Source organism: Acipenser ruthenus, chromosome 2 (assembly GCF_902713425.1).
Source record: "Acipenser ruthenus chromosome 2, fAciRut3.2 maternal haplotype, whole genome shotgun sequence".
NCBI lineage: Eukaryota > Metazoa > Chordata > Actinopteri > Acipenseriformes > Acipenseridae > Acipenser > Acipenser ruthenus.
In genome coordinates this window covers 64376081-64397066 of record NC_081190.1, presented here as the reverse complement: position 1 = coordinate 64397066, position 20986 = coordinate 64376081, and the positions used below count along the sequence as shown (strand labels likewise).

The following is a 20986-nucleotide window of genomic DNA, read 5'->3' as shown; positions in this document are numbered from 1 at the left end:
GTTTAGCTCTGATGGGTTTTCACAGATTTCCCACATCATGCAGGTGTCACAGATTACTGGCTTGAAGACCATGTCAATATTTTTTTGTTTGTTTAGTTTCGTTTCTGCAGCTGTCAAACTGCTCTGTATTTTTCCAAGACTGTACTTCTCCACGCTGTTGCTTCCACACGCTGTCGTTGTTGCTAAACTAATAATAAAATACTTGGCTAAATAATAACAATGACTACAGCTAAACAATGTCTCTGTTCTTTGCACACACACACACACACAGAGTAAACTAATAATAAAAGATATGGCTAAATAATAATAATAATGACTACAGCTAAATAATGTCTTTGTTCTTTACATAGGCTACAAAAACTAAACCAATAATAAAAAACAACGAAATAATTATTCCTCATTCTTTTACACATCGAATAGAAAAATATGTTAAAAAAAATTCTAATAAATGCATAGCTAAATAATAATGACTACAGATAAATAATGAATCGCCTAGAAAAAGTAAAAAAAAATTAGCTAATACACAGACGTACACAAACACCTAACTTTTGGCATCACATGCGATAGACCTATTAAGTTTTGCCTTTTCTCCTGAGGAGAAACAAGTTCAAAAAATGGAAAAACAAATCTAAAATAAAAACATATATGTGAAACTAACTATAAGAAAGTGGGGGGTTTTTTTGTGTGTTTTTTTTTTTTTTTTAAATGTGATGTTGGTACAGTAGTTACTCTAGTCTACAGTCATAAAAGTTAGCCCTGCCCAGCAAGCACGCATGCAGGCACGCACGCACAGACATGACACAGTGGGGGAAAAAAAGCTGCAGATGTACTCAACACAAAAAAAAAAAAACTAATATAAAGTTGAAAAAAAAAATATATGGCTAGCACTCTTGGATTTGTAAAACCGGAGATGAGATACAGAACTTCGAATCCACTGTGCACTAATGGCGCTGGCAATGACATTCATCTTCATCTTGAAAATATTATATGTCCCACCCATCCTAGCCCTAAACCAATGTTATCACAAAGTTACAAAATTCCAGAGCGTTGGCAGCAAAGGGTTAAAGTGTGCCTCTGTGATCCTGCATTGACCATTAGGGCATACACGATCCTTGGCCAGACCTCCTACTGGAGGGGCTCACACCAGGGCAGCTATGTTGGAGTCCACCAGTGGAAACTGCGCTAGCCCCAACGCCCCTGCACCTTCCAAGGAGGCCAGCGGGACTGCGTGCTTGGAAACGCACGCCATCGAGGCCGCTCAGTGCCAGGAAGATTGGACCTCCTCCAGGAAATCTGGGAACACCGGAAAAAGCTGGGGGGTCAAAGCTTGCGCCGGTCTGAATACAGAACGCCGCTGTTCTGGCACTGCCTGCCAGGGAACCTGGAGGAAATTGAAGGCTCAGTCCATGAGTGCTCGAACCGAGCTTGACGGAGAGGTCACATCAGTCTCTGGGCCCTGTCTCCTGAGTCACTTCCTGGAGTCCCCATCCCAGGAGGCTGCGATGGAAATCGCATCCTGGTCCCCTTCGCTGATTGCCTTGTCTTGGTCCGAGACGATGTTGACTGCCGGTACAGGCGGGGACAACACTGGGGCAGGTGCCGGGGGCGGAACTGAGGCAGGCACGGGGGCAAAGCCTGCTGCCTGACCAGCTATTCAGTGACCTGAGCCATCTGGCTCTTCAGGTCCAAAATGTCCTTCGCCTGCCTGCTGTGCCTAGATTGCTTACTGCTCCTCGAGAGAGACCGTGAGCCTGTGCACAGGGAATACCCTGCGACGGTGAAGAAGGGGGGAGGGTGGGGCGTGGGGCTCCCAACACTTCAGTTATTCCCAACACTGCAAAGGGCTCAGCTGAGCTGGCTGATGAAGCCACTCGTTTGAACTCTGCCAGTCTTCTGGGCATGCTCAGTCCTCAGAAGCCGAGTTACTGATTCCAGGAAGTGGCAAGCCGACTTCCAGCAAACTTTTGCTGTGGAATTAGCAGAAAACTTGAAGTGAGAGCTCTTTTATACAACCACACAACTGGAGAGGTTAGCTATACCTACCTACCTACCTATCTGATTGTGAGAAGCAAAAGAGAACAAGTTCTCTGTGTAGTGACTATTTATTACCTCGGAGAGGCGGGACCGAGGACATCACTCCACGGAGGGGCCTATTGGCAGCTTTGATATAAAATGCTCAGTGAATACCTGACCTGTGGCAGGCATATCCCAAAGGTATTGATTGGCAGTCATCTTCGAATTGAAAAGGAACTGTCACTGTTCATATAATGACAAATAACAGCACAAATCTCTTATTTATTCTTTGTCCTTTAGAAAAAAAAAAGTAAAACTAAATTATGTACCAACTAAATCAACATGTTTCTTGATAATGAGACTGTATTTACACTATATTCTACAATGCCTTATTGATTGCATTTCACACTTAATATTATTCATATTGTCCTTTTCTAGCTGTAAGCAAAAGCTGTATTTGGAAAATCTACCAAACACCAGCATCATCATCCCTTTCCACAATGAAGGCTGGTCCTCACTGCTGCGGACAATTCACAGTATTACCCACAGAACTCCAGACCACCTGATTGCAGAAATTATCCTCGTGGATGACTTTAGTGACAGAGGTAAGAATGTTGTGTTACTTTCCTTGTTATTTATTGATTACATTTTTTTTAGCATTATTTATTTAACCTATCTTCTGCCTTTACCAGACAAGTTGGCCTACTTGCTGCTGTAATTATATATTCTGATTTCAGCATATTTGTTTGTTTCCTTGGTTACTGACACCTGTATTAAATTACCTTCTCAGTATAAGGTGTAATGCCCAGAATATTGCATAAATTGTGTTTTCACCATCTCCACTCCCTCAGTCTCAAGGGATTGTCAGGGTAAAGACCACTCGCGTTCCAGGGGCAGCCTTAAGCACTTCTTGTACAAGAGACAAGCAGTTATTGCATTTTGTTGTCTGTTCCTGCATGAACATTTGTCTTTGCCTTTTATGCTTTTCTATTTTAGGTACACTAATCAGATTATGAATACCTTTGAGGTTGAAGTGTCCTTCCCATCTCTCAACAATGCAGTGTTACTGTATTTTAAGTGTATTCTAATAATGTAATCACGTTGTGTAATTTGCATTCTGTCTATCATCTATAGAGGAAATACAGAAACCTCAGGTCCAGCAAGTCACATTATTTTCACATTGATAGTGGTGTAGTGGCATTTAGGTTAAAGATTTTAGTGAATCCAAGTACATCTTTAAGAATTTAAATAGATTTTATATAGTCAAGGCAAACCACCTCAATTATCTGATGCAGCTTAAAGCAGATTTGATTTTGACCAGTTTGAATGCATACGGTTGACTGACATTAAGTGTGAGATGTGAGGTGCCCTTTCTTGTCAGACAACACTATTGAATGCAGGAAAGATCAAATAAAATACCAAAACCTTTTTTCTTGTGGTGAAAAACCAAAATGCAATACAATCAAGATAGAATAAAATATTAAAATTGATGGTGTCTATTTTCACTCCAGAGGCATCTGGGCATTTATTATTCAGGGAATATCTTCTGCTTCTGTTTTTTGTGTGAATGTATTGAGAAAAAGACAGAGATGTGAATCTATGATAAAGGCAGTCAAAATCCTGTTAGAAAAAAGAACATTTTCATGATTGATAAATCACTGTTTAATAATTGCTTGGTACCCCTCAGTAAGGAATCTGGAGTTAATATTGAATATACACAGTTTTGTTTTTTTTTCTTGCCTTTTTATTTCCATGCTCTTTTTAAAATGTTTTTTGTTTCTTCTGTTGTTGATATGAACCTTGTTTTGTTGTTCCTCTGATTCCTTGGTTAAACTTCATTATTATTTCGACTATTTTTCTAAAACTGTGCTTAAAAAAATGTCTGTGGTCTGTTTATAAAAGCTTCTGATAGGAAAGCATAGGGCATAAGAAGGCGTAAGTAATGTATTGTTGCACTATCTAGGTATGGACATGAACAATACAATTATATACTACTTGCAATAAAGCATTTTATTACCATGGTAACACAAAAGTATATATATATCTTACCCTCTCTCTCTCTCAATCATTTAATGAACAACCTCTCAAGATGGCTATGCTACTATTGACTGCAGAAACTCATGGCTAATAATGTGAAATGGGCCTCAAATGCCCCTGCACATAAACACATTTCTTTTATTGTGTCATTGTATTCATATTGTTTTTTTTTTTTTCTGTACCAGTACCAAAATTCAGAATAGCTATATAAACTGGTATTCTTAGTGGTACATAATGGGAAAGTTGAAATTTTGCAAGACAGGACAATTCAGATAACAAGCACAAAAACTACCAGTGCTACACAAATTCCCAAATCCCTTCAGTACAATGTTTTCAGATTTTTACCTTCTTTGTAAATTAAATGTTAGAAGTGTAACCCTTCTCCGATTGTATAAATGTACGGCATAAGAAGCAAAATGTTTGCCCCTGTTATTAGCTTTGTTCAGGTAAAGGAATTATCAAAACTGGGTTTTGAACTTGAGGCAATATGGTAGGAAGTCGGGTGGCTTTGGAAAATGTATTTTGTGCGATGGCTTATGTGTGTAGTGCATATTTTTTTCTGCTTTGTCAGTTGACAGTTTTTGAAGTGAAGCGAAGTTGTGGAACTGGATTACCGTCAACTCTGTTGGAGTGTGAATGTTGATAAGACAACCCCAGAGGTATATGGCAGGTTCGTTACTGTATTCTTGTCATGGAAATTATAACAGTAGTGTTTGGTGACTTCTTGCCCATCTGTTAAGATGATGGATTACCTGCACAGTGTTAGCCTGCAAAGCAGGTCCACCTTGTCTTGCAAGTTCAGTAACGGCTTGCCTGCAAGGTTACTGTGAGTTGTGCTCATTGAAGACACAATGATTTCTGTATCAAAAAGGGAGCATTGCAACCTTATTTCTTTGTGTGTGTGTGTGTGTGTGTGTTTTTACTCCCATCTTGGTTCAGAGTTTATAAGTGTAATTAACAGTGTATGCCTTTGCCTCATTAGTGCAACTGTAATCTAAAACAGTTTGGCTTTTGCAATATAATGTCAGCAGAAATACTGAAAAACAAGATTATTGTTCAAAATTGTTGACAGATGACTATTGAAAGCTCCCAGAGTGATTGAAGTTAATGTTCTGAATTAACCAGGTCCATAGCTTGCCAGCTAGTCAATTTGCCTGATTTGAATGAGTCAGCTTATTCATATGTATGTTAACTGACAATATTTGTGTAATCTGCACAAGTACTACAAGTAGTGGTTACTTTGCTGCATTAACTTGGACATTACTCTTTAATGCTGAAAGTGGCATTAATACATTAATCTGTTTATTACCAATTTCCATTATGATATTATCAGTTGAAGGACGCTCTCTCTCGCCACCCTTTTCTTTCTGTAATAGTCTTGTTGCATTTATAGAGGTTTCTTCCTCAAGATTACTGGGCTGTTTTTTTTCTTTTGAACTCATGGTACTGTATGTAACTTAATTTTACTTCTCAGTGCAGCAGATGCACTGAGAATTAAAAAAAAAATGTCAGTAATATTTATGACACAATAGCTCTGGTCTGTGTCTTCATTTGTCAGTTGTTTTTGCCTTTAGTGAGCACGACTTACTGTCAGTTTTACTTTTTTGTTCACCCAAACATTGTCAGGGAAGCTGCATTTTGATAACTTCATGCAAGAGTAGAATGGTTTGGTTAATTCTTGTTAAGATGAATTTCAAATGACCAGAAATTCTTATTGCAAGACGTCTATGCCAAAAACTCCTTCGGACTACTGTAAATTGTATTGTAGAAAATGTATTGTACATTGCTATTAATGTAACATGAGAAAAGGAGCAGTTCTTGAATAATTGGACCAGGGCATGGCTATAGTTTTCTTGAGATTTGTGTTAGCTTGGAGATTGTGTCAAATATGCAATTACACTGAAGCCCTATAGTCTCTGGTGTCTGGTGCATTCAGTACAGTCAGGCGAACAGTAGTTTGCACTCAGCCACTGTGACAAGCCATTACCTGACACTGTCGTCTCGTGGTTTCCAGCTGGCTCCCTGTAGCATTAAAGAAGGCTTTAAATTAACCTTAAAGAATACTTTTGGCTCCCCTTCACCATGACATTTTAAGAGGCACAAAGGAGCCTGCTGAAGGTAATGCTGTTTCCCAGTACATTTATTAGGTGTGTGAGAGAGACTCTGAGGTTGCATTCTCAGATGTTTAGTGGCAGCAGGAAATCTTTTTTTGCCCTCCTGGACTGGTACAGAAGGTGACCTCTTGGAGTGCCACACAGACCAGAGCCTGCTTGAAACGTAACACCTTTTCAACCACAGCTGTTCTGGGCTGGTTCACAACACTGCTTCTGTGCATGTTTAACTCCAGCATGTAATCTGGCTCTTTAAACTGTACTTTATCATCCCTTTTCAAATTCACATAGGCTATTACAGTTTAGACTATAGGCCACATTTTGATTATATGGCAAGGCGTTAAGCAAGTACTAATCCATATATAGCAAGCTCTAATTAGGACACTGAAGAATAGCTTTGTTTACGTTTGTCTGGCTTAAATCACATCTGTTTTGACATGTATTTAAAAAGGACAAGTGCCATATACCAGTGCCAAATTTGGCACTGCATCTTTGTACTATTTTTTTTTCTCCTACTACGATATTTTATATGGTCTTTTCTCTCCAGCCAATATATTAACATTATCCATTTTATATCCTGTAATGTGCATGTTGTCATTCAGTGCAGGTTGACAGAGAACGAAATACAGTGCCAAATTGTGTTTCGTAGTTTTATTATAAGCAGTATATTGTAGCTTATTATACATTTTATTTACAACTTCATCCACATCATTTCAAACAGTAACAAGATATTTTAAAAACTTTTATTCCAAAACAAAACTCGGCTTCGCTGATAAAACAGTGTCAATTTGTAATATGGTTATGTATAGTAATTATCATTTCAAAGTCTTGTGGTTGCCCTTTTAATAATCCTGAACATGAAGAGGGATTTTCTCATTCAAACACTTATTGGGAAGTGACTCCCATCACATTTGTTTTTAAACATATATTTTAAAATTTAAATTAAAGCCTTGACAAAAAACATCTTTCTGTAGACATGTATAGTAAACATGTTGCACATGTGACTAGGCAGTAGAAAGTTACGAGCAGGATACCTTGGTGTGTACTGGTATAATTCATTTGTATTATCTTGTACACTATGTTTGTTCTGAGTGAGTTCTTTCCCTTCTTTCATTCAATTGTGTAATGTAGCTACTGTCAATTTAAGACACCTACAGCTTGCTTGTCCTAAATCACCAAAGGATATTCATTGACATTTTTTTATTTTTTTTATTTTAGTAGCCAATTATTTTTTATTTTCTCCAAATTTAGGATATCCAATTATTATTTAAGCTTGGCTCACTGCTACCACCCCTGCGCTACCTCGGGATTGGCGAAGACGAACACACAGTGTCCTCCGAAGCGTGTGCCATCAGCCAACCGCTTCTGATTCTTAATTCTGTATATGGCTTCAATGATCTGTGATATCATATCTCAGATACTGCGGGCTCTACAGCTAATAAACTCTATTTAGTTAGACTACAAAGTGTGTATTAGTTGCCTTCAGAATGTACACTTCAGTATTTGCTTCATGTTGTTTTTTTTTTTTTTCATCTGGTAGTTTCTGAGATTTAAATTGCCATGCATCTGGTCGACTTATAGCAAACACACACAAGCAGTCATGCTGAACCTTTGATGGTGTTGATGGTGCATTTGTGATTATGCTTACACTAAGCCTTTGGAATTGCCCTGAGATTGGAACTAATCTTACTGTAAAACTCCCAATTCTCAATTTAAACTAACAGCCCTTAAAACCCAGTCCCCATCTCTGTAAAAAAAAAAAAAAAAAAGCAAAGAAAAAAAACAATGTAAATCAGTAATGTAAACTCATAACTGTAAGCAAAGGTCATAAGCAATAGTGCTATGCAAGTTTGATTTTAAAGGATGACGTTTTTTCTTACTTGTTAAGAACTACGTCTAAATGACATTAAGGATATAATATATTTTAAATTCCTCACCCTTTGGACAGAACACTTAATTCAGGCACCATCTGAGACAGTTCTCTCTCCTCTATTCGAGCATTATAATGTAGTGGTCCTGTCAAAACAACTTGATAAATCGTATATATTTATACTGAAAATGCTACAATTCTGGGCCTTAATTGGATCCCATCACCTGGCTGGGGTAAGTTGGAATAGATAATTTGACAGCCAAGGGTTTTTTTTTTTTTTTTTTATGATGACATTCTTTTGCCAATAGCAACCTAGTTAAGCTCTTTGTCTAATTTTGCTTCAAAAAATATATAATTTCTGTGTTTGGTTCTTGATATGGTTCTTTAACAGTTTCTGACTAAAGAGACTAAGGGAAGTAACATTTTAAATACAAATTTTTATGTTACATTACATAACATTGGTCACACAAGAATCAAACATCTGCATTTTTTGTTTTGTAAATTATTACACACCAAGTTAACACACAAAAATATAACCTAACCTAAGATAATTATGTAACACAATTTTTGTTCCTGGGTAGTAAGCGTTATTTCCTAATTGCTTATGCCTCAAAAGTATAGAAAATGGCTATTATTCCCCACAAACTTTGCTTTTGTGACCAGGACAGTGATATTTTGAAATTTACCTATTTCCAATGAGAAAACGGGCGAATTTGTGTCTTTTCGTTCACATAAAGTCAGAAAAAAACAACATATGAATCCAAATTAACATGTATTTATACTAAAGTAATACAAAAATGACTACAAAAGATTTAGAAGTGAGTAGTTTTTCGAGATTTATGATTATACTGTAAATCACTTTCACGAATCAGCCCCCAAATGTAGTCTCCCATCATGTTCTCGTTATACTGTCCTTGGTAGCGGCGTTCAAAGTCCAGTATATCCTGGTGGAAGCGCTCGCCTTGCTCCTCCGAGTACGCTCCCATGCTCTCCTTGAATTTATCAAGATGAGCATCAAGGATATGGACTTTGAGGGACATCCTACAGCCCATTGTGCCGTAGTTCTTCACCAGAGTCTCAACCAGCTCCACATAGTTTTCGGCCTTGTGATTGCCCAGGAAGCCCCGAACCACTGCGACAAAGCTGTTCCAAGCCGCTTTCTCCTTACTAGTGAGCTTCTTGGGGAATTCATTGCACTCCAGGATCTTCTTTATCTGTGGTCCGACGAAGACATCGGCTTTGACCTTTGCCTCAGACAGCTTAGGGAAGAAGTCTTGAAGGTACTTGAAGGCTGCCGACTCCTTATCTAGAGCTCTGACAAATTGTTTCATAAGGCCCAATTTGATGTGCAGTGGTGGCATCAGCACCTTCCGGGGGTCCACCAGTGGCTCCCACTTGACGTTGTTCCTCCCCACAGAGAACTCGGTCCGCTGTGGCCAGTCCCGCCTGTGGTAGTGCGCCTTGGTGTCCCTGCTGTCCCAAAGGCAAAGATAGCAGGGAAACTTGGTAAAACCGCCTTGGAGACCCATCAGGAATGCCACCATTGCAGCCTCTTGATGCCATCTCAGAAAAATGCAGATATGTATCCGCTTAGGCAGCTGGAACTAAACTGAACTGGTGGGCTTAAGGCCCCTGTATTTATACTACTATTTATATTACTGGAAAGTTCTAGAAGTTACTCCAAGTTTACTCAGCACTGAATCTATCTGAAATGTTCTGGAAAATAGGTAAATTTCAAAATATCACTGTCTTGGTCACAAAAGCAAAGTTTGTGGGGAATAATAGCCATTTTCTATACTTTTGAGGCATAAGCAATTAGGAAATAACACTTACTACCCAGGAACAAAAAATAAATAAAATTGTTACATGGTGCAATTACAATAGGTCAAGTATTCTATACTGAAAGAGTAATACAAAGTAGTATATGGGCATAACCGAGGCCAGTATACTGGTGCCTTGTTGGGAGGTGCGACCTTTCCTAGACTGTGACAACGCTCTGCCCTTTTGATTGTATTTGTCTTGTGGAAGCAAAACTTGTTGATAAATAGATTTGCCATTATCAACTCCAGATTGATGCGATTAGTAAAACAATACTATCAGTATAATATAACATGAGTAATCATTTTTAATTATAAAAAGAGAGGGAGAAAGAGCAATATTCTATCCTAGTACTTCAGGGTTCAGAAGCCAGTTTCCTATCCATTGTGCTACAGCAAGCAACTCGGCTTGTCAGAAATGGTGCTGCCCTTATGGAAAACTCCCATGGGAAATCAGGACTTGGGACCCATGAAAATCCCATGGTTCACAATCCATTTGTTTCTCATGGGATTTTAATGGGGTTTCTATGGGATTCTTATAGATTTATCATTGGATTGTAATGGGTTCTTATGGGATTCTTATAGGTTTAGGGATTCTAACGGAGTTCCTATAGGATTATTATGGGTTTATCATGGGATTTTAATGGGGTTGTGTGACAGGATAGCCGCAGAGGGAAGGCTCAGAGTCAGTAAAATGCAGTGAAACAATGTTTTTATTTACCAAAACACAAAATAAAAAGGCACTAGAGCCAAACAAAAGGTACAAACACAAAACAAAGGTTTCCAAACAAAACACCGGGAAAAATAAATCAGATTAGACAAGTACCTCTATATACACTTTTACAGGTAACACTTACTCTCTGTGTCTCTCCTCTCCAAACCAAACCAAACCAAACCAAACCAAACCACTCCACCCAGACAAAGGATTCCTCCTGGCTTTTATAGTCTGTGGCTGGAGCCCAATTAATTAATAATTAACAATTAGCTAATTAAGGCTCCAGCCATATTATCACATGTATGTGTGGAGTAGTGGTTAGGGCTCTGGACTCTTGACCGGAGGGTTGTGGGTTCGATCCCCAGTGTTGGACACTGCTGTTGTACCCTTGATCAAGGTACTTTACCTAGATTGCTCCAGTAAAAACCCAACTGTATAAATGGGTAATTGTATGTAAAATAATGTGATATCTGTATAATGTAATATAATGTGATATCTTATAACAGTTGTAAGTCGCCCTGGATAAGGGCGTCTGCTAAGAAATAAATAATAATAATTTGGCAGGGAGGAATTTAACCACAATAATTATAATGAAGATCATAATGAAAACAACAGTAAAAATGATAATAGTAACACAAATTATAGTGGGCGGGCAGGCACCCCATCACAGGTTGCTATGGGTTTCTTATAGGTATATCATGGGATTTTTAATGGGGTTCCTATGGGTTACTGTGGCAATGTGCCTGCCCCTGTGTGTGTTTTTGTGTCTTATGTTGTATGTAGTGTGTAAATGTTGGTGTATTGTAGTTGGTACATGGGATATAATGTGGATAATGAGCACAAGTGTTTAAAATATATAGTTGTATTTAGGCACGGGGATTGCACAATCACTTCACGTGCATTTAAAGTATTTAATAATATGTGAGCACGGGGTTGCACAAATAAGTTCACGTGCTGGGATTCAAGTGAATAATTAATTAGTAATTGAATCCCAGCACAACAGTATATATAGATGCACAAAGCACTCACTCGGGGTTGTGTGTTCGGTGAGTGGAGAACTACGGAAAAAGGAAATTTATTTTTTACTCACCGTGTTTGTTTGTCTGTTCGTCCACTGTTAGCGTTAGTCCATTTTGTTTGTCTATTTATTTTGGCGTAAAGTGCTTTGTCCTGTGTTTTGTTCAACCTTTTATTTTGGTTTGTTTAATAAACCTACTGAGCGCAGCCATTGCGTCTCAGTTTCACCTTCCACTACTGTCTGTCTGTGTACTCCTTTCTGGTGTGACGTCACCACTAAAGCCAGCTTGTCACAGTTACTCATGTGATTTTTAATGGGGCATTTCCATAAGGGTGGTCAGCAAATAGAAAACTGTATTGTGGTGTTATGTGCCAGCCCCAGTAGTGGACTGAACACATTCAATTCTATTACGTTCCATACTGTGTATGGCCTCTGTCTTTCAAACAATCAAATCCTTTTTCCAGTTCATCTTCTGAATAAATAAATGAATACATAAATACATACATAAACACATCGATACAAAATCAGTGACTCAAACTTTAATTATATATTAACCTTAATGTTTTTACAGTGTTAGAGTGGAACTACAAGTTAAGTGAAGGTAATTAGATCCACCACTTTTCATCCCTTTCCCTGTATCGCTAGTGCAGGAACTCTGATGCTACCCCAGTACCATTCGCTACATGCTTTAGGCATTCATCACATATTCTTCTCAACAGCAACATGTCACCTCCATCTCTAGGGCTCAGATACAATGACTAAACCTTAACTTTCTCTTTGCTCATAATGGCCTTTTTTCTCCCATTCACTCTCTGGAGTCTTAAAACACTCCTCCACAGATGTGTCTGGATAGCTACAATGATATTTGGCCATCCCTGTTATCACTGCTTAATAATCAAATACTTTTACATGTGATACCAATTCATGAAATAATTCCAACAGCTTAAGGTTATTAAAAAAACTAAGAAAATAAATAAGTAAATACATATAACAGTTGTAGTCAAAAGTTTACATACCCCTATGGAAATGTAGAATTTTTAGAAATTTTGATGAGGAAAAAAAAGTTACATGAAACAAATGTCTACAATTATTTATTTCAGCAATCTTTTTCCAAAACGCCAAAAATGCTAACTCAAAAGTATTCATGCACTTTGATGTTAGGATAGTATTGTCTAGAAGGTGCTAGAAATTTCAATATGATGATGCAGAACCTAATTCTAGAAGTCTAGAAAATGCTGGATTGTAAGTGAACATTCTTCGAGAGTATAAAAGGGTTAGGCATAGGATGATTGCTGTCATTAGGAGGCTGTGTGGTCCAGTGGTTAAAGAAAAGGGCTTGTAACCAGGAGGTCCCCGGTTCAAATCCCACCTCAGCCACTGACTCGTTGTGTGACCCTGAGCAAGTCACTTAACCTCCTTGTGCTCCGTCCACAACAACTATCCAAAGCACACATCAAAATCTACTTCAGAATGGTTAAAGAAGAATAAAATCAAGGTTCTGGAATGACCTAGTCAAACACCCGATCTAAATCCGTTTGAGAATCTTTGGTATGATTTGAAGAAGGCTGTGCGCAAGAGAATTTGAATGAACTGGAACAATTTTGCATTGAAGAATGGTCAAAAATCACTAAAGCTAAATAAATCAGACCAAAAATAATGCTGGGAGTTAAAACTAAGATTAAATGGATCTTAAAGGGAAGGTTCTGATATTTTTTAAGCAATTTGTAACAGAATTAACCATTCCACAGCTCACATTAACACGTGTAAGTGGAGTTTTTTTCCAACATGGAAACATCATATTGGAATTGAAAGCACACATTCTTCAAATTATTATGGTTCTCTGGAATTAGCTCATGGTGGGTAACATTTCTTATGCATGACTTTTGCACGAATGTAATTTAATAAAACTAATTGTCACAATAAGCTAATGAATGCAGGATCATTGGATTCCCACAGGGAAAAAAAGTGTTCAGTTATACTGTTCAGTATATGGAGGCTGTCTGGCAATCGTTGTCAAACATTTTTACATATTGAGAACCACTTTTCCAGTTACTATATTAAAACATGACAATAGCATTCTATAGCAGTGGATGGAGGCGATGGTGAACTGTGTATAAAAACATGCTATGAGGAGGCCAGAAGTTGGTCAATTCAGTCACAAGAAAAATGTAGATCTACCATGTAGTGTTACTTTTTTAAATGTTGCATTGAGCTATGTGGGTACTCACAGAATAATATGCAGAGATGCAGGAAAAGAAGGCTCTTTATTCTGGCAGGCACTTGCAGGTAGAAGCAACATTCAACCACAATAACCAACGGCACTCGCCACACAACTTATATATATCCCCAGCAGACCTGGTTGCAATACTCTCTAGTCCCAAAGGCAGGCTGGCACAAAGGTAAAAGGTGGTCCCACAGTGCTGCCCGGACCGCCACAATATGATTCGACTGTTGAGACATTTGTTTGTTTGTTCAAATAGTTTGCAGAAGAAAATTTGGGTTTTTTGTCTGATAGCCACATAAGCATCTGTAAATGCAAAATTGAAATCTTTTAGAATACATGAAACATGGCGACGACAACTATTTGAGGATCTGAATAAAAACAGGACAGTTTTTTGTGACAGTGTGAGCTCAAATAAAGCTGAGCAAAATGTAGACCATTCCTTGAATAATCATATATAATAATAATAATAATAATAATAATAATAATAATAATCTGCATAATCTAATTTCACTCCCATCTGTAAATTAGAAAGGATCAAGGATTCATTAAAATAATTTGCTTGATCTGCAGAATACCCAAAAAGAAGCATGAGACTACTCTTGTCTCAGTTTCTGAAGAATTAGACCAGGATAAATTGCCCTTGTATTTCTGCTGGCTTTGCGTGGCTTTCAGGAAAGCCATTTGTTGTCCAGAATGGAAAGAGATTAGATAGATTAAATGAGGTAAAAAGAGAGAGCGGTGTAGTCTTTGTCATCAGAGGCAGCTCATGTCCTGATATCAAGGCTGGTTTTCTAGAGAATTTCTAATAACATCAGTCTTATTTGCGTTTCAGCTGATGTCGATATTTAAAAAGCTTGACCTTTCCATGAAAGTTGAATGAGTTTCTCAAAGGATTAAAGCCTATCATTAGGTAGTCCGAGGTACAGTTAACTGCAAAACATTCTAAGTGGAAGGTTTGCTGGGCAATGAGAAGCAGTGTGAGCGCACTAAAAGTGTGTGCGCACTGTTAAGCAAATCTCTATCATTAATGATGGTGGTAAAAAAAAAAAGTAATCCGGCTTTCATTGTAGGTTGTATGGATCTTTTATTGTTTGAAATTAAGACAAAGTAAGTGTCTTTTATTAGCTTTTTGGGGGTTGCTGTATTTAATACAGTTTATTGTATATATACAGTCGGCTCTATGTACTAGAACGAGCTTACCTGTTCGTATATTGTATGAATTTGTAGCCTCACTCTAGAATCTAGAATAGATGCGTGCAATGTACTAAACATCTCTTTTTCATGGACTACCGTACCTATTCCCACAGGTGTACGCACAGCATCAATGACTGCTCATTATGCAGGAGAGCTCGGTATTTACATTATATATAGGTTCGTAGCACCATATGTCAAGGTTTAGAACTTCCGGTAAAGTTAAATGAACATGTGATATCATGTACGAGTTCTGTCCTGCATACTAAGGCTGATGCAACTTTGGCTCCAGCCAAAAAATGGAGAACAAATTGAATGAAATGTATATATTACTTTCTGGAATAGAAAATAAACAGGACATATTATTTAACACTGCCCACAGGAAAAGAAATATGGAAAGGAATAACTGTAAGCAACACTCTTGAAATAAAAAAAATGACCTTCGAAGGCTTACAAAAGAGAAGGCAGCCAAAAATCAATATCATCATCCAAAGTGCAATTGACACCTGCAGAAACTTTTATTTTATCCACAGCGTAACATTAACATTTTAATTTATCTTTAGTAAAAAAAAAAAAAAAAATAGCAAATAGCAAATTGCATCTTTGGAATAAAGCTGGCTTTAAAATACATCCGGGGTAAGTACGACAGTTCTATATTGTAGTGAGATTTGTAGGAGATGCATACGAAATTAGTTTGAAACAAACCGACATAACAAAATTATTACAGCAGAGATGAAACTAAGTTATAGTAGAGAAAATTACTTTAATACATCGCTGGTAGGTCTACCAAATGTTAAGACATGATACATAGAGTCCAGTATAGAGTCCAGTATATCTTATAGTAAATCTGAAAATAAATTATTTGTAAATTAACTTTCTAGTTTTTGTACATTTAATATAAAAAGTGTTTAATTTCAGATTTAGCAAGAACATATATAGTAAATAAAGTTGGAAAAAGTGGCATCAAAAACTGTAAATAATCAATTTAAGGGCAGCCAACCATACACACTTTTCAAGGGAAAATTGGGAATTTCAGGTGTGTCTTGACAAAACATAATCTGTGTTAATGATGACATCATAATTGAATGAAAAATGCACTTTTCTGAATGCTGTACCAGAGATGGCACACACACACAAACACAAAAGTGGAAATTACAGCTTCACACAATAGATGCAATTCTAAAACATGAGTTTATTGGATTTATTGGTATAGACGTGCACCGTTTTTTGATACCAGTGTCAGGTAGACAAGACTAATCAATCAGTTATTTTGGAATCAATCAAAGCCCACAGGTGTGATCAATCGATTCATTATTAATAGATTAAAACCCTTATACATAGAGGTTGGCATGGGTACCTGAAAACCCGGGTTTTAAATTACCTGACACTACCTGGTTCTCTTTACAATCCGGGTTTCAATTTATTAATTTGAGAATTTAAAGAAAATATAGAAAATATGACAATACAGTTGTAAGCGTGGGTCTCTGACCAGCGTAATAGACAATGTTAAGACAATGTTAAAACAATTTTTGCATTAAGCCTTTTCTTAACTGACAGGATATAAATGTTTTGAGGAACTAAATCAGAAACAAAACAACATAACAATGGCTCTACAGTGCTCTACTAATTTGGTTGCATATGCGACTAAAAAGTTGCTTGTGCAAACGTAAGTTTTAATTTAGGCGCACGTGTGCCACTAAAGGTTGACTATAAAAAATAAACGTAAATAATTTTGTTTTTTAGCTGACAGTATAAAACATAAAAAAAAAACACAGATCATACTCTCATAGCTCAATCATAATGTAGTCTGGGAATGTAGTTTACTGGTGTCCACTGCCCAAAAACTACAAAAACTCCAATACCCCGCCAATTTCACTGATTTATCAGTGCAATGGCTACTCGTTTCCATACGGTTTGAAAACTTGTCAAACCAAGATGAGGAAAATAATAAATTATTTTCCCGTGATTGGAGAAGTTTCAAAAGAAAACTGCGATAAACAAAAGTCAGATATGTCTGTGTCTTTACAATAAATGAGCAATGAAGGTATTTTATTATTATTATTATTATTATTATTATTATTATTATTTCGATGTTTCCAGTACTGAAAAACAAGTCTACATATCTGAAGGGACTAAATTTATATGTACTATATCGTATTTAAATATGTGTCATGCACTTAAAGCATTAATATATATGATTTTTTTTTTTTTAAATCATTATCCAAAAAAGATCAGAGTACCCGGTTATTTTCATGACAGGTACCAGGTTCCGGATTTTCTACCCGTACCGACCTCTAATATACAGTTGTAGTCAATAGTTTACATACCCCAATGGAAATGTATAATTTCTAGACATTTCTGGAAAACAAATAATTATAGGAAAAATATTTTGTAGCAAAAGTTTTGCTTTTGTGGATGAGGAAAAAAAGTTACAAGAAATAGATGTCTACAATTATTTATTTCAGCAATTTGTTTTCAAAACTCCAAAAAATGCTAATTCAAAAGTATTGATACCCTGTCATGGAAAATGAAATTAATAGCTAGTTGAGGCACATTTAGCAATAATAACCTCAAATTATTAGAATATTTGCCAGTGAGCTTTTGGCACGATTCTTTAGTGATGTTTTACCATTCTTCAACTCAAAATTGTTCCAGTTCATTCAAATTCCGAGCACTTCTCTTGTGCACAGCCTTCTTCAACTCATACCAAGGATTCTCAATCGCATTTAGATCAGGACTTTGACTAGGCCATTCCAGAACCTGGATTGTATTCTTCTTTAACCATTCTGAAGTAGATTTTGATGTGTGGTTTGGATCGTTGCTGTGTTGGAACATCCAGTTGTGCTTTAAACCAAGTTTTGTAGCGGAGGGTTTCAGATGATTGGCCAGTATCTTTTGATATGCTATGGAATCCATTTTACCATATATTGGAACTACATTTCCTGTGCCATTAGAGGAAAAACAGCCCCATGAAGGATATTACCACATCCACACGTGACTGTAGGCATGGTGTTCTGTCGACTATTAGCATGACCAAATAGCTCGATTTTTGTTTCATCACTCCACAAAACCTTTGACCAGAACTCATATCCATCATTCAAATGCCATTTTGCAAACTTTAAGTGATTGTCCTTGTGATGTTTTCCTAAGAGTGGCTTTGTCCTTGTCCTGTGACCATTGAGACCTTCACCATGCAATACTCGACCTATGGTTGAAATGGAAACCCCAGTCCCACATGCAGCCAATTCACTTTGAATATCTTTGGCAGTCAATCTTGGATTGTTATTAACCTTCCACACAATTCTTCTACTTGTTCTTGGTGAAAGAACCTTCCTTCTTCCAGACCGAGGGAGCATTGTGACAGTCTTGTACTTCTTGATAATAGAAACAATAATTGAAATTGGGATACTCCGATGCTTGCAAGTCTTCTTGTATCCTTCTCCAGCTTAATAAATAATTTTCAGCCTAAGGTCTTCAGATAGCTCTTTACTTTTTCCCATATTGACTTATTGGTAATGACAGCAGTCATCCTATGCCTAACCCTTTTATACTGTCTAAGAATGTTCACCTACAATCCAGCGTTTTCTAGACTTGTCTAGAATTATGATCTGCATTATCATATTGAACTTTCTAGCACATTTAAATTATGTTACTGCACTGACGAAAGAGTTGATTGCAGGTTTTTTTTTTGGTTTTTTTTTACAATTGAATTAGGCATATTCCCATTGGGCTTATGTTATTTTAGATTCTATTCTGATTTTTGTATGTATTACTATGCAGGACAGCCACTATAAGATTGTTACCTTTAAAAATATGCAGGGATGAATCTACCGATTTAATCAACTAATGCCCATAAATTAACTGATCAAAAATTTCAATCGAGTGACAGCCCTAATTATATATATATACAGATGTGCTCAAATTTGTTGGTACCCTTACAGCTCATTGAAATAATGCTTCATTCCTCCTGAAAAGTGATGAAATTAAAAGCTATTTTATCATGTATACTTGCATGCCTTTGGTATGTCATAGAATAAAGCAAAGAAGCTGTGAAAAGAGATGAATTATTGCTTATTCTACAAAGATATTCTAAAATGGCCTGGACACATTTGTTGGTACCCCTTAGAAAAGATAATAAATAATTGGATTATAGTGATATCTCAAACTAATTAGTTTCTTTAATTAGTATCACACATGTATCCAATCTTGTAATCAGTCATTCAGCCTATTTAAATGGAGAAAAGTAGTCACTGTGCTGTTTGGTATCATTGTGTGCACCACACTGAACATGGACCAGAGAAAGCAAAGGAGAGAGTTGTCTGAGGAGATCAGAAAGAAAATAACAGACAAGCATGGTAAAGGTAAAGGCTACAAGACCATCTCCAAGCAGCTTGATGTTCCTATGACAACAGTTGCAAATATTATTAAGAAGTTTAAGGTCCATGGAACTGTAGCCAACCTCCCTGGGCGCAGCCGCAAGAGGAAAACCGACTCCAGAGTGAACAGAAGGATAGTGCGACTGGTAGAAAAAGAACCAAGGATAACTGCCAAAGAGATACAAGCTGAACTCCAAGGTGAAGGTACGTCAGTTTCTGATCGCACCATCCGTCGCTTTTTGAGCGAAAGTGGGCTCCATGGAAGAAGACCCAGGAGGACTCCACTTGACAGAAAAACATAAAAAAGCCAGACTGGAATTTGCTAAAATGCATACTGACAAGCCACAATCCTTCTGGGAGAATGTCCTTTGGACAGATGAGTCAAAACTGGAGCTTTTTGGCAAGTCACATCAGCTCCATGTTCAGACGAAAAAATGAAGCTTTCAAAGAAAAGAACACCATACCTACAGTGAAACATGGAGGAGGCTCGGTTATGTTTTGGGGCTGCTTTGCTGCGCCTGGCACAGGGTGCCTTGAATCTGTGCAGGGCACAATGAAATCTCAAGACTATCAAGGCATTCTGGAGCGAAACGTACTGCCCAGTGTCAGAAAGCTCTGTCTCAGTCGCAGGTCATGGGTCCTCCAACAGGATAATGACCCAAAACACACAGCTAAAAGCACCCAAGAATGGATAAGAACAAAACATTGGACTATTCTGAAGTGGCCTTCTATGAGTCCTGATCTGAATCCTATCGAACATCTATGGAAAGAGCTGAAACTTGCAGTCTGGAGAAGGCACCCATCAAACCTGAGACAGCTGGAGCAGTTTGCTCAGGAAGAGTGGGCCAAACTACCTGTTAACAGGTGCAGAAGTCTCACTGAGAGCTACAGAAAACGTTTGATTGCAGTGATTGCCACTAAAGGTTGTGCAACAAAATATTAGGTTAGCGGTCCCATCATTTTTGTCCATGCCATTTTCATTTGTTTTCTTATTTACAATATTATGTTGAATAAAAAATCAAAAGCAAAGTCTGATTTCTATTAAATATGGAATAAACAATGGTGGATGCCAATTACTTTTGTCAGTTTCAAGTTATTTCGGAGAAAATTGTGCATTCTTCGTTTTTTGTGGAGGGGTACCAACAAATTTGAGCACGTCTGTATATATACAAATATATATTAGTGCACTCCGTTTATAAGAATCACATTCTTAAAAGCAGACTGATATGATTACTGTGGTGCAGAATCAAACTTAGTATGAGAATAAGAGCTTGTTCCCTGGCTGCAGTGTAATGGGTTAACCACTAGATGTCACGAGTTCCCGCATGCATACACGCCCACGAAAAATCCACAGCTGCTTTTCCTTAACAAATTATGGATAATAGTCACTTGGTTAACTGCTTGTTAAAGTTAATGACACCTTGACAGAAATGGCTTAGCCGATAGCTTTGTGATGGGGGTATAGAGGCGTAAGGAAGCAGAAGTAACATAAATTAAACCAAAACTCAAGTAAAAGATCTAGTGTTTGTTCCACACGAAGTACTGTTTAACCGATGGAGGCTGTCTGTGGTTGCTTGTGTTGCCTTGCCCCTTCCACTGCTTGTAGGGGGGTGG

At 37.5% G+C, this 20986-nt stretch overlaps 1 protein-coding gene across 1 annotated transcript in view; it reads left to right on the top strand.

Moving 5' to 3' along the window:
- Nucleotides 1-20986, top strand: part of galntl6 (polypeptide N-acetylgalactosaminyltransferase like 6) — a 385099-nt gene that overhangs the window by 148119 nt on the left and 215994 nt on the right. The window contains exon 4 of the mRNA XM_034014430.3: nt 2452-2618. Within this exon, the coding sequence (XP_033870321.1) occupies nt 2452-2618 (167 nt within the window). The remainder of the gene's footprint in view (nt 1-2451; nt 2619-20986) is intronic.